The sequence below is a fragment of the Protopterus annectens genome, chromosome 6.part1 (assembly GCF_019279795.1).
Source record: "Protopterus annectens isolate FY-2018-M chromosome 6.part1, PAN1.0, whole genome shotgun sequence".
NCBI classification, from domain to species: domain Eukaryota; kingdom Metazoa; phylum Chordata; order Ceratodontiformes; family Protopteridae; genus Protopterus; species Protopterus annectens.
In genome coordinates this window covers 18407550-18425360 of record NC_056738.1, presented here as the reverse complement: position 1 = coordinate 18425360, position 17811 = coordinate 18407550, and the positions used below count along the sequence as shown (strand labels likewise).

The following is a 17811-nucleotide window of genomic DNA, read 5'->3' as shown; positions in this document are numbered from 1 at the left end:
ATACAGGGAAGTATGTTCTTCGCCTTCAAGACGTTCATAGACAACTCCATTTTTTCGCCTTCAAGACGTTCATAGACAGCTCCATTTCTACCTGCACAGAACCAAACAACACAGGAAGTCTGACCAACTCTTCATAGCCTTCTCGTCTAATAAATTAGGCCAAGCAGTGTCCAAGATTACCTTAACAAAATGGATATCTGTCTGCATTTTATACATATACTCACAGAAGGACCTAGAATTACCTCGACCTCTTAGAGCCAGTTCCACCAGAGCCATGGCTATGTCTTCCACCTTCTCTTCTAGAAATTCCATTGATGATGTTTGCGCAGCAGCAACATGGTCTAACAGTCACACTTTTGTGCCACACTACAAGTTGAATATTTCTAGGAGCAGGGCTTCCTTTGGCTCAATGGTGCTCTGGCATATCCTTCCATGAGGGTCATCTGGGAGTTATGTATCTGAGGACTTTGACCCTTTCGTGAGGAGGAATGAAGAAGACAACATCAGATTAAAAGCAGAGCCACAGAGGTGATCCCCGGGATGAATTTCCTATTTCCCATCCAATCATCAAAATTTTTCTTGAAGAGTGCTAATGAGGAGCTTTGATATAGATAGATAGTTTATTCCAGAGTATGGAAAGTCTCTGGGATAGGAATCTATCCCTCTGGCATGTTCTGTTTATTGTGGTGACAAGGTTTAGGTCCCTAGAGTGTGTAGCTCGGAGGGATTGGGATTTCTTTAAGTGGAGCATGTCCAACAGCTCTGGGTTTGACATAGCTTTGTATGTTAGGCTGTGTTGCATCTGTGTTGTCTGTCTTCTCGCTTTCCCACCTAACCATCCCCCCTGCCTCTTTATTCTATTGGATCATGAATATGATGGGACACACATGTCCGAGCCGCATCTGCCATTCTTTTGCTGTATGGGTGTTGGATGTATGGAATCAGCAAACTTGAGCTGAGGTGCTTGGGTGGATGTTGTGCATTGGGTAAGAGGGAGGAGCTTGAGAGTTGGATCCAAGTCTGAAGAATGTGGCTGAGCAGGGTCTGAACGTCAGATCTGAGGCTCTGTCATGACGAGGAATGAAATTAGACAACACAGATGCCAAGTTATGATAAGAGATAACCTTTTATTAAAAAAAAAAACTGTTGGGGGGGTTCCAAAAAGATTTCTGGAACCACCCAAAATCAAGGACAGTCCTGCAAGTCATAATAACTGTTTAAGAGACCACCATGGCAGTCCCATTTCCCTCCCAGAAATTCTGAATCTCCACTTATCTCTTTGGCAACAGATAGTCAGACATATGGGTTCTGAAGTTCATTCATCAGGGTTACTGGCAACAGATAGTCAGACAGATGGGTTCTGAAGATCATTCATCAGGGTTACAGATGAGAAGAGGAGGAGATGTGAGGAAATTCACCTTTTATCCCAGGTAATCCCTCATCCACCAGACCAGACTCTATTTCCACCTGTCCTTCATCTCATGCTGTCCCATGGTATGACAGAACCAGTTCCACCTTCCTAGTTGGGGAAAGGGTTTTATTCAAGGATGTTTTTAGTGCCAAAAAAGAAAATGCTTGGAGACAGTTTCTGGATCTTTGTTTCATAAATTGTTTGTGACAGTGACCAAATTCAGAATGATGTCACTTCACAACATATTACCTCTTTTCCTCATTCAAGTTTCTCGATCATAATAAATTTAAAAGATACTTAACATATCCTTATTCGTCTAGTCTTCAGGCATTTCTTAAGGTCTTGTGTGTCTGGATCACAGTATCAGTTCTCTGCCTTACCCTTTGGGACTTATCCATTGCACCAAGAATGTCCACAAAGTCTCTCTCCAGTTATAGTGAATTGCAGGCTGCAGAGTATCATTATTTTTCCATGTTTAGATGACTTGTTTATCTTATCAGAGTCTTTTTCAAAGTGTCTGGAATCTCTGTCTTGGGTGAGAGATCTCTTACATAAACTGGGATTTGAAAATAACATTCAAAAGTCTTTTTTGACTCCTCCACACAGGAATGTGCTCCTGTGGTGTCAGTTCAAAGAGCTTTTCTTCCACAAGAAAAAATACATCTTTATCTATAGCCATTGCTAAGGTTTTTCACTCAGACTTTTCTCACTGCAAGGGAATATCTCACGGCATCTGTGACAACAGAGACCCATTCTGGAGCTCTCTGTTCTAAACACCATTCCAAAGGTATCTACTTTTAAAATGCTCTGTTTGCATACCTATCTCCCTTTCATTCTTCCTCAAACTTCGTCACAAAATACGTAGGATGCCTACCTCCACATCCCCATTTGACCATCTTGCAGGAAATTCCTCAGATTTGTCTCTGGCTCATCACATTTTCAGTTTACTGCCCTGCCATTTTTTTTTTCTCTGGCACCAAGAGGTTTTACAAAGTGTGCAGCTCCAATGGTAGCACATCAAGGGAGATACTCAGGGCCTTGGGGTTCATGGCTGCCATTCCAGTACTCAGGGCCTTGGGGTTCATGGCTGCCATTCTAGTGATTCCTGTGGCCTGAATATGTATGTAAAAAAGTCAGTGGTACCTAAAGTCATTCTAGTCTCAACATTCCCATCCCCTGGATACCCTAATTCCCCAGTTACCTTGCCTCAAAAAGGAGCTAATCTGGTGAGAGAAACTGATCATGCTCAACCCAGGCCTTCCTTTCACCTCATCCCCACCCAACCAAGGTGTTCACACGGGTGCTGCAGACAGAGCATGGACTCTGTGATCAGGTCCCTAGAAGACCTTCACAAATGGGCCCTGAACAAACAAGTCTTCAAAACTGTAAGGCATCAGTAGGGAACTCCACAGTTAGACCATTTTCTTTTTCACAAAACCACCAGCTGTCCGGTTCTACACCAGGAGTCCTTCCTCCTCAGCTTGGAATACAGATGCTTTCTCTTTCCAGTGGTCAGTGAAGTTCCTGTATGCCTTTCCTCCTCTGGCAGTACTCCCAAAAAGCTTTCTAAAAGCTCAAAAGCAAGCCACAAAACTCCTACTTCTGTTGCCTCATGTAGCCAAGATGACACTGGATTTGATGATGTAATTTCATTCATTCCTCAACTATTGAGTTCAGATATGACCCAACCACTTTTTCCAGCTCATGGAACACTGAAACTCTCAAGCTCTTCCCTTACCCATAATGCCCTAGTGAGCTAACCTATCTCAGGTTTTATTTTCCAACATAACGTACAGACGTGGTCACTGTATACTGTCATGTACAGTGCCTTTTTTTCTTGAGTGAGAATCTTTTTTACAGCTGTTTACCTTGATATCTTAAAAATGTCCTTTTTTTCATAAATCTTATACTATTGCAGTGCTTCATCCCTTTTAGTCCCTTACTTGTGCAGTCTTAATTAGCATCATTGGTATCTCCCTAGTTCTCGTACTTTTTAGTACTGCTTTAATTACCGTTCTTGGTAATTTTTTCCCCTTCTCCTTTCTAAGTATTTTAAAAAAATCTTGCTCAATATCTTTCCTGTGTCCTTCTATTCATATGCTGCAGTATTCATAACATGAGGGAGTCCGGCCCTGGCTGACTTGTATGTCTGGCCAGTATGCAAAAGTCTCAGTGCTACTGTAATGTACGTGCGACGCTGCACATCAGCTAGCATACGTCAGCCATAAAGAGACATCGGGTATAAAGCGGACTTCAGCACGTACCAGCCTCAGAACGTTTCTACTGCCTATCCGATTGCCAGCTGCAGTCGTCGCTCACCAGATTAGTCACGAACTGTGGTTCAGATAAGTACCCCACTGACTTTTTTCTTTGAGTTTTGGCTACTGTTTTGTGTTTAGTGATTACATGCCAACTAGGAAGGGCAAGTGTCAGTGTGGAAGGCAGATTCCACATAAGGATTCACACGAGCTCTGCTTGTTTTGCTTAGGCTCAGACCATAAACACACCACCTCTATCTCTAAGGCCTTTGTCTCCAAAACCCTTCACAGCCATCTAGCTTCTCTTAAACTGTATCTGGAGAATCAGTGCCTTAAGTATTTAGCGTGTGATATGGAGGCAGCATTGGGCCCTTCAGACAAGATGCAACCTAAAAAGGCCAAGAGGTCTATGCCTGATGATCTTGCTGTTCCCTGTCTTCTAGGCATCCCCCCCGAGATTGAGGTGGGTCTGGAGGCTGTCCTGGAGTCAGTAGACATACCTTCAGTGGGTACCACAGTGGAAGCCATGAAGGATCCTACCAGCACATCTGCACAGGGTTCGTAGGCGTCTGATTCGGGCATGGGGGGGAAGCCATGGCTTGTTATTACTGAAGGCCTGCATGGCATTACCCAAATCCTTGTGTGAGAGGATGTGCCTGCGGATATTGTGGAGTGCAGGCTGACGTCTGGCCCATCAACTTTCCACCACATGGAAGCTCCTAAAAAGAAAAAAAGTTAAAACCAAATACGTTTTTCCAGTTCCCCAAGATCAAGCACCAGATTGGTAAGCCTTCTCCCAAGGCCTTTTCAATGCCTTTATGGTAGTACATCAGACCTCGGCTCCTTCCTCTCCTCCTTCTGCTCTTCCTCCTCCTACTCCTTTAAAAGGGACCTCTGAGGATATTTCTTCAGATGAGAAATCATCAAGGGATGAATCCCTGGCTTATTCAACCAAACTCTCTTCCCCTTTGGGTTACGCCTCATCAGAAGAGTAATGTAATGGCACGGATTCCCCTGGGAAGGATATCTCCTTTGGGTAAATTATTCTGAAGATGAAAGAATTCTTCAAATAGGACTGTTGCTGAGTAACTGACATACAAAAGAGGTATTATGACCGCCTTCAGATGGACTCCCCATCTTCATTTGCCATACACCCTTTCTTAATGGCCTTCCTAGATGCCTTTTACATCTGCTTCTAAATGCTCAGATTCCCAGCCTTCAGCTCCCAGGTGCCCAGATAGACTTTATAAGGTGCCTGAGGACTCAAAATTCCTCTTCAAAGCTCCCTCTGCAGACCCAGCTACTATATCAGTTTCAGCAGACAAGGCATCCAAATTATTGCCTTCCACCTCTTTGCTTCCCTCGGATAAGGAGAGCAAAGTCATGCAGAGACTAGGGAAAAAAGTATATACTTATGCTATTTTGGCCTTCATGGCAGTAAATTATCAAATTCATATGACCAAATATTCCATAGCTTTCTTATCAGATGCAAGAAAGCTCCTTTCTGAGCTCCCTGACTCTCCCACCAAGGCTTAGCTCTCCTCCATTCTCAATTCTTCTGACCAGGTTGCAAGGCACTCCATCAGGTGCAGTTATGATGCTGTAAAGGCCTCATCCAGGGCAGCTGCCTCTGAGTCTGTTCTGAGGAGGCATTCATGGCTCAGGCTTCAGGTCTTGCCTGATGATATTAAGGCCATGGTAATGGAATGCCCCTTTGGACATCAAAATCTTGTTTAGTAACTTGGCTGCAGAACTATTTAAATCACTTCCAAGAAAAGAGCAAAGAGCTCCAGGATTTAACACATATCTTTGTCTCCCCTGTTCCCAGGTTTGAGAGGAATTGCCCTTCCAAAACCACCTTTGTCGGAAAGCCCAGCTAGGCTACATTCCACCAAAGGTAAGAGGGACTCCAGAAAAGAAATCCCTTCCAAGTCGGCTTCCTCCTCTCAGAAACAGCCCTTCCAGGCCCTTATACTCATTTGTTTCTTTGTCTCTACAGATAACTCAGGAGTCTTGGGCCCTTTCCATCATCCAACAAGGATATCTCATGGTGTGGGAAGCTCTCCCCTTCTTCAGGGGCATCCCACAATCACCAAACAAACTGCCGTTCTTTCCCCATGTCATTTCCACTCTTGTTTCTTAAGGTGCTATTCAGGAAGTTCCGCTGTCTTAAGTGGAAAAAGGATTTTACTCCAGGATGTTTCTGGTTCCCAGGAAGGGTGGCCCCTGGAGGCCTATCCTATACCTTACCTGCCTAAATACCTTTCTCAAAGTACCCTCCTTTTGTATGCTGACTTTACCCACCCTTCTCACACTTATACTTCCCCAGGCCTTTATGGTGTCATTAGATATCAAAGATGCCTACCTGCATATCCCCATTCATCCATGGTTCAGGAAATGTATTTGCTTTTCTTCTGCTTCCTCACATTTTCAGTTTTGTGCTTTGCCCTTTGGTCTGTCTGTGGCACCGAGGATCTTCACAAAATGCTTAGCTCCTGTCATAGCTTACTGCAGACTATAGGGTATACAGATGTTTCCTTACCTAGATGACATTCTCAGCCAAGCCCCTTCCCCAGACATCCTTCAGGAGAATCTCTCCTTCACAATGTCTCTCCTGGAAAGTCTAGGTTTCACAATAAACTATCAGAAGTCTACTCTGACCCCTTCCCAAGACCATGTTTTTCGTGGCTGCAGGATTCAGACAGACAGGATGCTAGTCTCTCTACCCCCAGAGAAGGTCCTGCCCTTTACCTCCTTTTTCCAAGACTATTTACCCCTTCAGTCTCTGACCGCCAGGGACTTTCTATGTCTCCTCGGGTTCATGGCATCTACGCTTCCCATGCTCCCCTTAGCCAAGTTACACATTAGAAAATTCCAGTGGTATTTGAGGATGGTTTGGATGCAACACTCCCACCTTCTGGACTTTGTCATTATACTCTTTCCCTACTTGAAAGGGGAGCTAGATTGGTGGATGTTCTTCATCTCACATTGCTGCAGTCCTTACATATGGGTAGTCCGCTGTCCTCGGTCGGCCTGAATACCAAAGTATTAGGCTGACGTCGGTCAAGGCGCTTAAAACTGACATCAGGACGTCAGGGTACAAATGCGCATGACCGACGTCATATCCTCAGTCTTTTTTGCCGCATGGTCCGATGCAGAAGCAGCGTTGCAAGTGCCGTTCGGCGTTCTGAAATTTTTCGAGTTCAGAGTTTCAGACGAATCCAAGTTGGCTAAGTACCCCGTTGGGGACTATTTTGTTTTTTTCTTGCCTCAGTGTATTACCGGATGTCAGAAAAAGTGAATAATTGTATTTCTTGTGGGAAACCGATACCGCATAGGGATTATCACTCTTTGTGTATTCCTTGTTTGGGGCCTGAGCACGACGTAGTCGGGTGTCGCTTTTGTGCTAGGTTTAATAAACGCACTATTAAGCGAAGGTTAGATTGTGCTAGGCTGGTCTTCGGAAAGCGGTGCAATTATAATATGCCGTCGGATACTCCGACGCCCGCTTCCACGAAGAAGCGCAAAGACAAAGCGGTTAAACCCAGGCTAGATGAGTCGTCCGTTCCGGACGCCGGTTCTTTACAGGCTTCAGTGGAACCGGTGGTTCCGATGGAGGCTTCTCTGGAGTCTCAGGGGGAGACTTTGGTTGTGCAGGATGTGGTCTCTCAAGAGGCAGGTCAGGCTGAAGGGGCTTCTCAGGTTTCTGTTCTCCCCTCCCTTCCCAGGGTGGTCAGGCCCTCTCCTTCTGTTTCCAAGGCTTCTTCCAGAGGCAGGCCAGGTTTAGCTTCTGTTGGTGTCAGTCCTAGTTCAGCAGGGTCTGTGCCTAAGAAGCACATGCTTAAAATGGCAGAAGATTTGATTACTCTGATTAGAGGTTCTTTGCCCCCTCCTGAGAAGAGGCCTAGGGTGGAGCCAGAGTTGGAAAGTTTTGAGCAGGCTTCAGATGTTTCAGAGTCTTGACTGAAGACTTGCAGGAGTACTCTCCTTATTCTGATTCTGATGCAGAAGATTCCACTCCTTCTGCTTCTCCTCCAGAGGATTTTTCTTTTTCAGAGACACTTCATTCTATGAGGGAACATTTTAAGTGGGAAGGTCAGGACTTCTCTGATTCACGGAAAAGGCTTAGGGAATTTTTGTTTTTACCTCAACATAGGCCCTTAGCTATACCCCCTGTTCTGGATGTTGTGCAGGATGTATTTTCAGAGGCCTCACTTAATCCTGATTCTCTGCCTCCTGCGCCTGTTAAACCGGATAGGTATTACAGGGTGCCTGAGGCTCATAAATATCTCTATAAGAGTCCTAGGGCGGACCCAGAAACTGTTAGTCAAGGACCTAAGGGGGTCAAGGCCTCTGTTGTACAGAATCCGGTTCCTCTAGATAAAGAGGCCAGAGCTTTGGATAGGTGGGGAAAAAAGGTCTATACATCTTCTACCTTAGCTATGAGGGCTTTGAATTGCCAGTTTCATATGTTGAAATATCAAAATTTCCTCCTTTCGCAATTGAAGTCTAAGGTGGATGCTCTGGCAGAAGGCATTGACTGTAAAGAATTACAAGATTTGGTGCATGTCTCTGAACAGGTGGGTAAGCATTCTTTACAGTGTGGTTTTGATGCTGTGCAGGCCTCTTCTAGGGTGGCTGCCACTGGTTCAGTTCTTCGCAGGCACGCCTGGCTTAAGGATCAGAATTTATCTGACCATGTTAAGACAAGGATTTTGGATGCTCCTTTGCAGTCTGAAGTGTTGTTTGGTCCACCTGTGGAATCAGTCCTAAAGAAATTGGAAGACAAGGCTAAGTCTATGCAGACTGTTAAAGATTTTTTGCAAGTTCAGCCCCCAAAGTTTAGTAGAAATTGGCCTGCTATAAGGGGTGGACGTATCCTTCCTCTGATTCTCAGTCTAGGGGTAGATCTAGACGTGGTAGGGGCAGAGCTCAGAGTTCCTTCAGACCTAGAACATGGAGTTCACCTGCACAGTCTTCGAGTGAGGGCAGGGGCCAGTCCTTTCGTAAACAGGCCCAATGACCTACTTTTTCAGCTGCCAGATCCTTCTTGCCTGGCAGCACCTTTGGGAGGAAGGTTGGCACTCTTCAAGGAAAATTGGATTTTAATTACCCAAGACAAATGGGTATTGGATATCATACACCAAGGTTACAAGTTTTATTTCCATACCTTACCTCCTTTCAAAGGCATGCCAGACGTTCCTCCTCAACAAAGACTAGAGGCTCACAAACAGATTTCTCTACTACTACAAATAGGAGCTATACAACCGGTCCCTCTGCCAGAAGTGGGCCTAGGATTTTATTCTCGCCTGTTTCTAGTACCAAAGAAAGGGAACACGTGGAGACCAATTTTGGATTTATCTATCCTCAACACATATCTGGACATTCCCAAGTTCAAAATGTTGACGTTACAACAGCTTTTACCTCTGCTGGGCAAAGATCACTGGATGGTGACTCTGGATCTCAAGGAGGCTTACCTTCATATTCCTATCAGGCCCTGTTGCAGGAAGTATCTGCGTTTTCGGGCTGGGACTTTTCATTATCAGTTTTCTGCATTGCCCTTTGGCTTATCTACTGTGCCCAGAGTGTTCACAAAGGTTCTGGCTCCAGTGGTAGCTTTCTTCAGGCTAAGAGGAATACAAATCTATCCTTATTTGGACGACTGCCTGATTCTGGCTCAAGGAAAGGACGAACTTCTTCATCATTTACAGTATGTGATGGCAGTGTTAAGATGCCTAGGGTATTCTGTGAACGAAATAAAGTCCAGTCTAGTACCCTCTCAGGACATGTGCTTTCTGGGTGTGAGACTGAATACAGCATCCCAGATGGCCTTTTTGTCCCCGGACAAACAAAAGAATCTTTTTCTTTACTTCCACCAATTGTCTCGTCAGTCCAGGCTGACTGCAAGGACAGTCCTTCAAGCCTTGGGGTTCATGGCATCTTGTATTCTGGTACTTCCCAATGCCAAACTGCATATGAGGAAGCTACAATGGTATCTCAAAAATGTATGGACGCAGCACTGCCAAGATTTGGACACTGTCATTCCGATAATACCTTGCATCCAAAAGGAATTTTTGTGGTGGGCTCAGGAATGTCACCTAAACAAGGGACTCTCTGTGACCCGACCAGAGGCGAGTCAGATTCTAACGACAGATGCCTCAGACAAAGCTTGGGGAGCTCATCTGAATGGAAAGTGGATACAAGACACGTGGCCTGCCAGACTTCGACATTTACATATCAACTTGAAGGAGATGTTAGCAGTCCAATTTGCATTGATAGCTTTCAAGGATTTGCTTCTTCTAGGGCAGGTGTTGATTCTAACAGACAACACAACTGTCATGTGGTACATCAACAAGCAAGGGGGGACACATTCTTATCCTCTATACAGGCAAGCAATGATTTTGTGGGAGACTGCTCTCAGTTTACAGCTGAATCTTCAGGCAAGGTTTCTGCCAGGAGCACAGAACTCCTTAGCAGATGTGTTGAGCAGACAAATTATGGATCCCCACGAATGGAAATTGGATCCTCATGTATTTCAAAAATTGACAGTGTTATGGGGAACTCCAGACATAGATCTGTTCGCTTCTCCTCTAAATTACCAGCTGCCAAAGTTTTGCACAAAAAGGTTTCATCCCATGGCTTGGAAAGTGGATGCTCTCTCATTCAATTGGAGCAATCTTCACGTGTATGCCTTTCCACCTCTGCCTCTCCTCCCAAAGGTACTCCTGAAGGTCAGACAGGACAAGCCAACCATGATTTTAATAGCTCCGGATTGGCCTCGACAGCATTGGTACCCATTACTGAGAAGTCTGGTACGGGAGCCTCCATGGCCTTTGCCTTCGATTCCACACCTGCTGTCTCAGGAGAACAGTCATTTACTCAATGTCAAACTTCACTCTCTACATCTAACAGCCTGGCATATTCTGTTTTAAACCCTGGAGGGTCTCAACTTCCACAACAAGTTTTGAATGTTATTTTGGAGGCCAGAAGGCCTAGTACAAGGAAAGTTTACGCTGATAAATGGAGGAGATTTTTAATTTGGAGTACAGCAAAGGACTTTGATGTTTCTAAACCTAATTTAAGTGTTGCTCTTCAATACCTTACTGAGTTATTGGACAAAGGTTTGTCCTTCTCCTCTATTAAGGTTCATGCTGCAGCAATTTCTGCTCACTATGACTGTGACCCACCATTATTTTCTCATCCTTTGTTTAAGCAATTCCTTAGAGGGGCAAAGAATATAAGACCCACGTAGAGCTCCTACTCCTGCTTGGGATCTCAATTTTGTGTTGGAGAAACTCACTCTACAACCTTTTGAGCCTGCAGCGACTGCCGAGTTGAGATATTTATCATGGAAGACTGCTTTTTTGTTGGCCATTACCTCTGCGAGAAGGGTTTCTGAATTACAGGCCCTTATGGCGGTTGAGCCTTTCCTAATTTTCCACAAGGACAGGGTATCTTTGCGTACTAACCCTTCCTTTATGCCTAAAGTGGTTTCTAGTGTGGCTTTAAACCAAACTATTCATTTACCTACTTTTTATGCAAACCCCAAAATAAAGGGAAAAGATTTTGCACACTTTGGATATACACAGACAGTTGCGATATTATTTGAGCAGAACTAAAGGGTTCAGGCAGTCTCAGCAGTTGTTTGTTTCATTTGCTTTGGGTTCTCAGGGCAAACCTGTTTCAAAACAGACTATTTCTAAGTGGATTGGTTTTGTATTGCTTTCTGTTATTCCCATCATGGTAAGGAGATTCCAGCTGGGATTAGGCCTCATTCCACTAGGGCTACTGCCACTTCTACAGCTTTCTTAAGGGGGGTGGCTACTAAAGATATTTTGGAGGCAGCTACTTGGAGTTCAGTGCATACTTTCTCTAAGCATTATCACCTTCCACTTTACTCTAAATCTAGGGCTGGTTTTGCCACTGCAATTTTACAGGGCATTTTGGCAGCTCCTAATGCTTTATAGTTTTGCCATCCTCCCTTACCTCTGCTTTGGGATTGTACCCATATGTAAGGACTGCAGCAATGTGAGATGAAGAACATAGTACAGTTTTGTACCTACCATAAATGTAGATGTTCGAAGATCCACATTGCTGCAGTCCAATTACTCCCTCCTTCCCCTCTGTAGTTAGAGGTGGTTGTGTGGTTTGGGTTGTGAATATTGTAAATATTGTAAATATGATTAGTGCAGGGGTGGTTGGTTGTTTTTTGCTGTTTTTTGGTTTTGGCCTTTCTTTTTAGGGCCGTCTGACATCTGGGGCAAGAAAAGACTGAGGATATGACGTCGGTCATGCGCATTTGTACCCTGACGTCCTGATGTCAGTTTTAAGCGCCTTGACCGACGTCAGCCTAATACTTTGGTATTCGGGCCGACTGAGGACAGCGGACTACCCATATGTAAGGACTGCAGCAATGTGGATCTTCAAACATCTACATTTATGGTAGGTACAAAACTGTACTATTTTTCAGGTTGCAAGGAATCCAGACCTACCCCTGCAACCACCTCTTCCCACTCAGGAGCTGTACACGGATGCCTCAGATACAGAATGGGGTGCAACACTGGAATTCTGGAAGGTCAGAGATGTCTGGTCTCCAACCCAATTGAAGGAGCACATCAACATAAAAGAAATGAGGGCCTTGATTTTTGCCCTCCAAATCTTCAAGCCCATGCTTTCCCCAGTGGTTATAAGGTGATTCACAGACAACACCACAGTCCTCTGGCATGTCAGCAAATAGGGGTGACAATGTCTTACCTCCTGTGCAGACTGGCTTTACAGGCCTGGGAGCTAGATTGGCAGAGTCAAGACTGTTCAGGCTGTTTACATTCCTTCAACTCAGAATATTGTGGCAGACAGATTCAGCAGGTCCATGACTCAGTCCCACTAATGGATGTTACACAGGGATGTGTTTCTAGACCTGGTCCATTGATGGGGTTCACCTCCGATAGATCTCTCTGCCTCCTCCGTGAACCAAATTTTGTCAGGATCCCACATCCCTTGGCATAAAAGGTGGGTGGTCATATCCTTTCTTGGAAGGTGATGTTTCTGTATGCATTCCCCCCTTCCCACTTCTCCAAAAGATCCTGCAAAAATTACAGTGGGAACAGCCAAAAATCTTGCTGGTGACCCCCTTTTAACCAAGGCAGCATTGGTTCCCCCTCCTCCTCCTTTTAGCCATAGGAAATCACCACAAGTTACCCCACAGAATGGACCTACTCAGACAGTACAAGGGAACTCGAGTACATCCACAGATGTCATCTCTAAACCTGACCCTGTGGGTGATAAAGTTTTAATTCCCTTCAGACACCTTTTTTCAGAGGACATCCTTCAAGTTCTGTAGGAGGCCGAAAAACCCACTACTAGGAAATCCCGTGTTTCCAAATGGAAGAGGTTTTCTATCTAGTGTCTCAGAAAGGATTTACAACCACTGTTAGTAGATCTCCCAGTGGTTTTGTCCTATCTGTGTGAATTGATGGAGTGGGCTGTCTTACTCTTCAGTTAAAGCCCATCTTTCTGCCATCTCTGCATGTCTGTCTATGTCTCCACCATTCGCTTCTAGGTTGAAAGTGAAACTGTTCCTAAAAGGAGTCCATCAAATTAGACCACCAAGGAAACCAATTCCTCCTCCCTGGCATCTCAATTTTGTTTTGGAGAAACTTACCCTGGCCTCATTTGAGTCAGTAAGTTCCTCTTTCCTGCAACGTTGCACCTATAAAACTGTTTCTCTTGTGGCAGTTACTTCTGCCAGAAGGGTCTCTGAGTTACAAGCTCTAATATATACCTCCCCATTCACAGTCTTCCACAAGGATAGGGTCTCTCTACACACCAGTCTGTCCTTTATGTCCATGGTGGCTAATAAATTAGCACTCAGTCACCCTCCCATTTTCTTTCCCTCCCCTCAATCCTCCAGTGAGAGGACTCTTCACACTTTGGATGTGCACAGGCAACTTCGGTACTACCTGAACAAAACTAATTCTATCCATAAGTCTGAATGCCTGTTTGTCTCTCATCACCCAAGACCCTGGGTCAACCTGTTACCAAGCAAACTATCTCCTCTTGGATTTCTGAAGCTATTTCCCTTTGTTACTTAGCCAATGGTAAGAGCATGGACGGTGCAGTGGTGGAGCGGTAGCATTGTCACTTCACAGCAAGAGGTTCTCTGGTTCATTTCTCAGCTGGGGTGCCTTCTGTGCGGAGTCTGCATGTAATCCTTGCATTCTTGTGGGTTTCCTCCGGGTGCTCCGGTTTTCTCCCATGTTACAAAGACATGCATCTGGAGCGTTTCTCCCCAGGCCTCTGCTAAAAATTGGCTTAGTTCCAAGTCGGACTTTCCTGGTTAACAAATGTTAAATAAATAAATACATTTTCTCCTGTAAGAGCACATTCCACTAGGGCAGTGTCCTTTTCTGGAGCCTTCTTTAAAAGCTTGGACACTTGTTCTATCCTGGAGGAAGCTACCTGGTCTGCGTGAGGAGCATTATGGGTAGAGCCTGGCTCTAGAATTTGGAGAACATGAGCTGGAAGATATGGCCAAGTTGGTCCCGAGGTTCAGAACCGAACCCACTGTCAAGGACTGGTGAAGATCAACAACACAGATGGAACGTTATGGTAAGATCCAACTTCTTTTTCATATTCTCTCCATCTAACTCAAAAGTAACAAATACTGCTCCAAATGGGATAAAAAAGCTATGACTGTGTTTCGTGAAGAATGTGCAGTTTATTGTTGAGAATTCCTTTATGTAAACATTTGTGAAGTGTGCTAATGCTGGGAATTATAAGGACAATTCAGAAGAACTGAAATAGACTGGACAGATGCAATAGTAGTGGAAAATAGACATCTAAAACAAAGCTGCGCATTTACCAAATGAAACCATGTTACAGTTAAAACTTCATATAATTTGTAGATTTAGTTGTCTTAATAACATGTCCACTTTTTCCCCAATACAGCTACGGACAGCACTAGATAAAATTGAAGAAATGGAAGTGACCAATAGTCACTTAGTCAAGCGGCTAGAGAAGATGAAGGCCAATAGGAATGCACTTTTATCTCAGCAGTAGAGACAGAAATGGGTATCGTACAGCTTTGCTAAACATGCCTTCTTTCTGCATTGTATTGCAGCACCTCCTCTTCATGGCACAGTCATGTATGCACCCTTGAACATTGAGCTGTTGGTTTAAAACAGTCAAGTGTGTAAAATATATTTGCGTGCAATTTATGAAAGAGCAGTACCTGTCAATTTGTGCTTGTTCAGCTGTAAGGATTTGGTCCATTTTTCTTCTGGGCTGATTTTGAGCAGTTGCAGTGATCACCAAGTCATACCTGTGAAATGGCAGAAAATAAAAAGACGCCATCTGGGGGCCATTATCTTAACTTTGGAACTAACAAATTTCAGAACTACATTTCTTTACTCTTAATTCCTGGTAAGATGAGTTCTAAAAGACAAATTTGTGGATAAATTAATGTGTATGTGTTTTGAGATGAAGATGTCTAAATGCAACAGCTGCAGTTCTTTACCTTTCATAAAGCAGGGTACTACACAGATCAAGTGCCTTTTCTATGGTGCAATGGAAATAATAGCATTTAGAAATAATGTTTAACCTGGTATTTAAAATCAGATTCTGATAAAATAAATGTTATTTAAAGTAGGCTGCATTTGACAAGAATGTATTAGCAAGATGGCAACATGTGTTTTCAGGAGTAAATGTGTGATTTTATATATATATATATATATATATATATATATATATATATATATATTTTTTTTTTTTGTAAAATGTATAAAACTCAGAAATGTAACTTTTAAGTCAGCTGAACTTTATATATATATATATATATATATATATATATATATATATATATATATATATATATATATCCTGACTTATTCAGTGGGTGATAGCTCAGTGGTGGTTTGAATTGCTTGATCTAGGACATAATGAAACATAATACTCTTAATTTTAAGAGCAAGTACCACAAACAGTATAGGAAAATATGTTGCTTTAACTTGTACAATGCTTAACCATTGGGTAATTTCCTAATAGCAGATAATACATTTGGGAAAATTTACATATTAAAAGACACTTTGCTTGAAATGTCTAAGTGCCTTTGTATTTGTCCTGTTATCATTTGAAGAACTGTGTTTATGCATACTGTTTTGATATATTTGCAGTTGCTTATGTTCTTTATTTGAATTTTTGAATAAAATGGTGTATGGTATACTTCCAGTAAGAAAGCAGTCTTGGATTGAAATATCTCTATGAAGCAAGGGTGTAACCAGCCAAACACTTTTTAAGCTTTACAGTACTTGGGATCCTGGATGAGTGATTGCAACTATGATGTCTTACTCAGGGCCCCCCTGCATCTGCGCTTTAAGTTATTCCTTAATTCATTCACTCCAATGGAGCTAAGAAAGTTTGCACTGTAACTTCCAATTGGCGAAGCCTAAGCCTTTTGAATGAATCAAATTATGTCCTCACATTTCAAACAAATGTTCATATCTCTGGAACCATAGGGGTTATGAAAGAAGTATAATTGAAAAACTCTGCAGCACAAACTATTTGAATAGTGGTAGTACTCTTTAGGTTCTAGGTCTTAAACCAAATTTTATAAGTCACAGTAAACACAATAACTATTACGTTTGTAATATTTTGTAAACAACTTGCAATATTTCAGCAATCACTCACGTTATACACACACTGTCAGCAGCATTTTATTCATCTAGCTGAGAACTTTCATTTGAAGCTAAGGAGTTCCGTCTGTGTTACTTGGCTGTTGGGATATTTAGAATAGTGTGAAAATTATATCTACATAAATTAATATAATAAAAACAGAAGTTAATATCTCTTTTTCTGTACTAGACAGAGGTTAAATATTCATCTAGCCGAGTTTGCCATCATGTACACTTTAAGATGAAATCATATAAAACCTTGTGCATACCATGGTTTTGGAATTATGGATACAAATATGAACAAGCAATGTTTGACGCCTAGAGGCGTCAGTAGGATGTAACTACAGATACATCTGGGGACGTCACTAGGATATAATGAGTTAATTGGACGATAAACTGTTTAGCAAAATTATCAATACTAAAATGGCAAAGATCTCCAGAAACTTGCATTCAGATTGAAAAGGGGTTTCAGTCTAGAAGCTTGTGAACTTTAATGTATATACAATTAAAAAATCCTGTTTTTACCTCTGGAAAAGATAAATACTTTTGTATCTGAAAAACAGAAAAAATATTTTAAATAGCAAACTCAACAGTTTACCATTTTTCAGCTTATATTCCCCTTGGAAACATATTTTGTCATGTAGCAGAACAATGCAGTTAGTGTTCTACAGCATCATTTAATTTTGTCATCTTTTCCTGTTATCTGCCAGCCATCAGCTCCACTGTTGTCATTGTCACCCCCGCCCTTTTTTTGAGAACTGTCATACAGACAACTATTAGAGATTTTGTAGTTTGGTACCTAATGACACTCCCTAGGTGATATGAGCACCCACGTTGTCCCAGGGATATTCTAGTCACAGTTCCCTGGCGTGCCCATGCTCTTTTACACCTTTGTGAGGACTGCTCTTACTTGCTTGTAACATATTGGATATTGTTTTCATATAGGCAACTGCTTGCACAGGAGCATTTTTGATGATCTGGGACCACCATTTTCCAGCCATCAAAATGGGCAAGCTGGTCTTATCTGCTTACTGCCATCCAGGCATGTCTGGCTATTCCACTGCCCAATCCAGCAGTCAAACTCTAGTTGTCTGGATATTATGTTATCTTCCCTGTGGGCCACAAACACATGATAAATTGTGTAATTTTTAAAAAATACTGCATTCTCTGTCTAACATGGTTTTTAACCCAACTGACTCTGTTTCTTATCCCAGTGAAAAGGGCACAATCAAGTCACATAGAGAAAGCTTAATTTAATTATCCTTAGTAGATTGGTAACTTTGTGTTTTAACATTATTAATACATGAATAACCTTTCTCTTTTAAGTGATTAATTCTGTCACAGATCATATCCTAACCACCTTGTCTACCTACAGCTTACTACAGCCAACAAAATAATCTTTAAACCTACTGCATGCCCCGCTCTTACTAATATCTTACAATTCTACACTCCAAACAGACCCCTTAGATCTGCC

General features: G+C 42.8%; 1 protein-coding gene across 1 annotated transcript in view; it reads left to right on the top strand.

The window, feature by feature from the left end:
- Positions 1–15209, top strand: part of LRRFIP2 (LRR binding FLII interacting protein 2) — a 1911431-nt gene extending 1896222 nt beyond the window's left edge. Inside the window, exon 12 of the mRNA XM_044075332.1 lies at positions 14617–15209. Within this exon, the coding sequence (XP_043931267.1) occupies positions 14617–14727 (111 nt within the window). The 3' untranslated portion in view covers positions 14728–15209. The remainder of the gene's footprint in view (positions 1–14616) is intronic.
- The last annotated feature ends 2602 nt before the right edge of the window (positions 15210–17811 follow it).